The sequence below is a fragment of the Sycon ciliatum genome, chromosome 8, assembly GCF_964019385.1.
Source record: "Sycon ciliatum chromosome 8, ocSycCili1.1, whole genome shotgun sequence".
In the NCBI taxonomy this organism is placed as follows: domain Eukaryota; kingdom Metazoa; phylum Porifera; class Calcarea; order Leucosolenida; family Sycettidae; genus Sycon; species Sycon ciliatum.
In genome coordinates this window covers 25,721,625-25,725,330 of record NC_088650.1, presented here as the reverse complement: position 1 = coordinate 25,725,330, position 3,706 = coordinate 25,721,625, and the positions used below count along the sequence as shown (strand labels likewise).

The 3,706-nt window shown below is 50.7% G+C and overlaps 1 protein-coding gene across 1 annotated transcript; it reads left to right on the top strand.

The window, feature by feature from the left end:
* Positions 1 to 1,484: 1,484 nt before the first annotated feature.
* LOC135823660 (2-oxo-4-hydroxy-4-carboxy-5-ureidoimidazoline decarboxylase-like) lies at positions 1,485 to 2,114 on the top strand. Its single transcript, XM_065336509.1, has one exon. The coding sequence runs from the start codon at positions 1,485 to 1,487 to the stop codon at positions 2,112 to 2,114; it is 630 nt and encodes a 209-aa protein (XP_065192581.1).
* Positions 2,115 to 3,706: the final 1,592 nt, after the last annotated feature.

Sequence of the window (3,706 nt, the reverse complement as noted above, 5' to 3'; positions counted from 1 at the left end):
GATTGGGCATAAAGGAGGAAGGGAGCGTCTCAGCTTCCTCGGACCAAGACCACTCGACTCAGCACTCGCAAAATAATAGTTACCATGTAATTGTTACTGGGTACTCGGAGTGAGGGTAACATAGATCAGGCCCGGCGGAAGCAATTGTTGGTTGGTCCGGCCAAGTTTTTTTGCCAACACAGCACTTGCACATGTGTGACACAACACAACGTCTCTTTGCTTTGATCGTAGGTCAACCAAGACCATGTCTTGAAATAATTATGACGCCTGACAAGAGCGCTTCACCACTGTCTTTTTCCCAAATTCCCGCCGAGGAAAAGCGAAGGAAGTGGTTGGGTGGACTGGCACTTCTGGCACAGATATTTCGCTGGAAGAAGCCATAGCTGCTAAGCATGCACTGCAGCTAAGCTGACCAAACAGCGAGAAAATTTTTGAAAAACTACTTCGTTCAGTAAAAGAATCTGAAGCACTCGACGAAAACCCCTCAAGACTACAAAATTAATTACAATGTAGTATCCATCATTATCATGGCACGTGCTTTCAGGTCGCGCCACAGCTACAGGCGCCTAGGCGCCGCCCACACACAGGCGCTAGGCCACATGGCCACAGCTAGCCCTCAAGCGTGCACGGTAAGATCAGAGCGAGATCGCAAGTACGCGTACATGCAATCGATGATCACAACAGTCAATAACGTTACTGCGTCGTAAAAAAAATCGTCGGTGGCCGAAAAGTTGGTCCGGCCATGGCCGGACCGACCGGAGCGGCTCCGCCGGCCCTGTAGATTATGCAGCGAGCTAACTCATTCATTGGTTTGCCCTATCGTGAGACTTACCACCTCATCCTCGCCGGCCCGTTTATCACGGTTTATGGCGCTGCATCTGTCACCTTGGTGGCATGGTGTTGGCCTGGCACGAGCGACGTTGTGCTTCAGAACACAATCGGAAGCCGGTGGTGACGCAGGTGTGCAAACACTTCAGTCTTTATGCTGGCCCTGAAATAGCAGCCGGTTCCACAGGAGGAAAGTCGACAGGCTCAGGCTGCAGGAATGGTTTCAGCTACTGCTTGCACTGGAAACGCCAGCGCCAGCCCGGCTGAAGAAGCGACACTGAGTCTGTACTGCCAGGAACATGGGTACCACCAGTCTTCGCCTACTGTGTGGGGCGCTGGTTTTCAAGTGCCACTAACTAATAATATAATTACTTGCAGTCGAGCCACTCAAAATTAATCAGGAGCGACGTGCCTGGCCAGCTGGGCAGATCTTGGATCTACCCCTCTGCTCGCCCCCGCTGGAACAGAGCGACGTGATCCGCGGCCCAGATTTGCTCACGTCCCAAGTTTCTCCATTTCTCACGACTACTGTGAGTACTCTCAGCGCTGACAAACTCCAAAGACTCAATCCTCCAGCAACAAAGCCGAAGGCAAAGCAAAACAAAATTTGTCAAGAAAGCACAGCAGGAAGGAGTGTCGTGGGCTAGCTGCGCGCGATGGCTGCGCAAGCGCTCAGGCGTAGCCATCTAACAGTGAAAACAAAGTTCAACGCCATCATCGAGAACACGCAAGCAGAAGGGCATGAGCAAGCGCTGACTTTCAAGGTGCCACCGTGTAGGCTGAGTAGTGATGAATTCAAGGCCAAGTTCGGCGATATCTACGAGCGTTGCGAGTGGGTAGCGGAAAAGATTCTGTTGGAAGGAGTATCCGAAGCCGATACGTCAGTCGAACACTTGGCTAGCAGAATGAAGAAAGTCGTTGACGAGGCTGGGTATGACAAGCGACTGGCCTTACTCCGAGCACATCCTGAACTGCAGGGAAGGCTGACATTGACTGGTGAACTGTCGGCGGCTTCAGCATCCGAGCAAGCTAGTGCAGGATTGTATAACTGCTCACCTGAAGAATTCGCCCAGTTCCAACGCCTTAACGCCAGGTACCGGGCCAAGTTTGGCCATCCGTTCTTTCTGGCTGTGCGTGGCTTGACCCGCGCTGAAGTCCTGGAGAAGTTTGCTCAGCGTGTCGAGAACGATGCGGACACCGAGTTCTCCAACGCCTTCCAACAGATCCACAAAAGAGCTCGTCTGCGTCTGGGTAGAATGGGCAAAGCTGAAGTCTCGAAGCTGTGAATGCACAGTGTGAACATACACCGCTTTGTATTGGTATTCGGCTACCAACGGCACCGTAACTCCGTAACTCGGCGTAAGCATGCTGAAGTAGTGCATTATTATGCTGCCATGTAAGCCATGGTTGGGGCATCCAAAGACTGGTGGTAGGCTGCAAGGCAAAGCACAACTTCACACGTCAAGCAACGTGAGTCATTGAAGAGGATACTATTTCGTAGATCCGAAACCGCAGCCAGTCTTTGATCGTGTTTCTTTGTGACTGTATTTGTGCACATTCAGCCGCATGGTACATGCATAATACAGTATTGCTAGATTGTCGTACACCCTTGGCTTGAGCTTATTCTTGACTTGAGCTGTAATAAAACACTGTGCACACTGCAGTCGTCAGAGGAAATGGTCGTCCACTGACTCCTCATTGAAAGCCATGGCACCACGTGTGCTCGTGTTCGTGTAGTCCTTGCTTTGCCAATGACTGTCGCATTTGCCATCTGTGTGATAACTGCATAATTATGATTCCTATAATTATTATCTCGCACAGTTCATGGGTGCGGAGCACGTCCGGCCGGACCAACAGTTTGCGACCGCAATCAACTTTTTTGTGTGTTTTTTCGGTACCTGCACATGCACCGTCCATTCGCTTGTCGCATACGCAGGCAGTCCTTCTTCTTACGCGTTAATTTGGGAAAACGAAAATAGTCGAATGCTCTTGCCCGGGCGCATACTTCACGACATGGCCTTGGCTTTTGTACGAGAAGTCCGAGGACAAGGCGTTCTGTTCCATCTGCATGGCGGCCGCCAGGAGGAATCAGGTCCTTTTCAAGCGTGGGAGTCCAGCTTCTGTCACCAACGGATTTGTAAGTGGAAAGATGCCACTATTTCATTCCGAAAACCCAAAGCGTGCCATCTGCTGTCCACGTTGACGCTGTGCAAGCCAATAGCCCCGAAAAACTGCCCGGATGTACAGTAGCTGAGATGATGAATTGCGAACTAGTTTACTGCCCGTCAGAAAGCCCTCCCCCCCCCCCCCCCCCCCCTCTCTCTCTCTCTCCTTGCTAGGTGAAAGCATCGACCATGCAGGCCGGCATACACAGTTTTACATTGTTTCATAGATGTCATGGAGAGTACACTAGCCTTGCTTTGAGAACGGGTTTATTCACAACACCAATAGCGTGAAACCGTGAAGTAAGAACCAAATCAAAACGACAACCCAAATTCGAAACCCTTACTGATGCCATGCATTTCGTACAGTCCGGGACACCTGGTCTTTTCCAACCTCTTTTACTACAACGTATTAAAGTCCGATATGCTCCGGAATAAATGCATGCGGAATTGGTGGTGGCGGGGCCCTGCTGCTCCACCAACCTTGGTGGTCTCGACGTCTGCCCGGACAAATCCCGCCAGGAAATAGGGGAAGTAAATAAAAGAGATAGACTCGGATGGAGAGCCAAGGATTGGTTTATAGTAAAGAATAGGACCGGCCTGGACCTGTTTATCAGCTCTAGCACGTCTTCGATGCGCACTCCAACAGCCTTCCAACTTGGAAGGATCTAACTTCTAAGTTATAATTATGATAACATGGGAGAGGAATCCTTTGC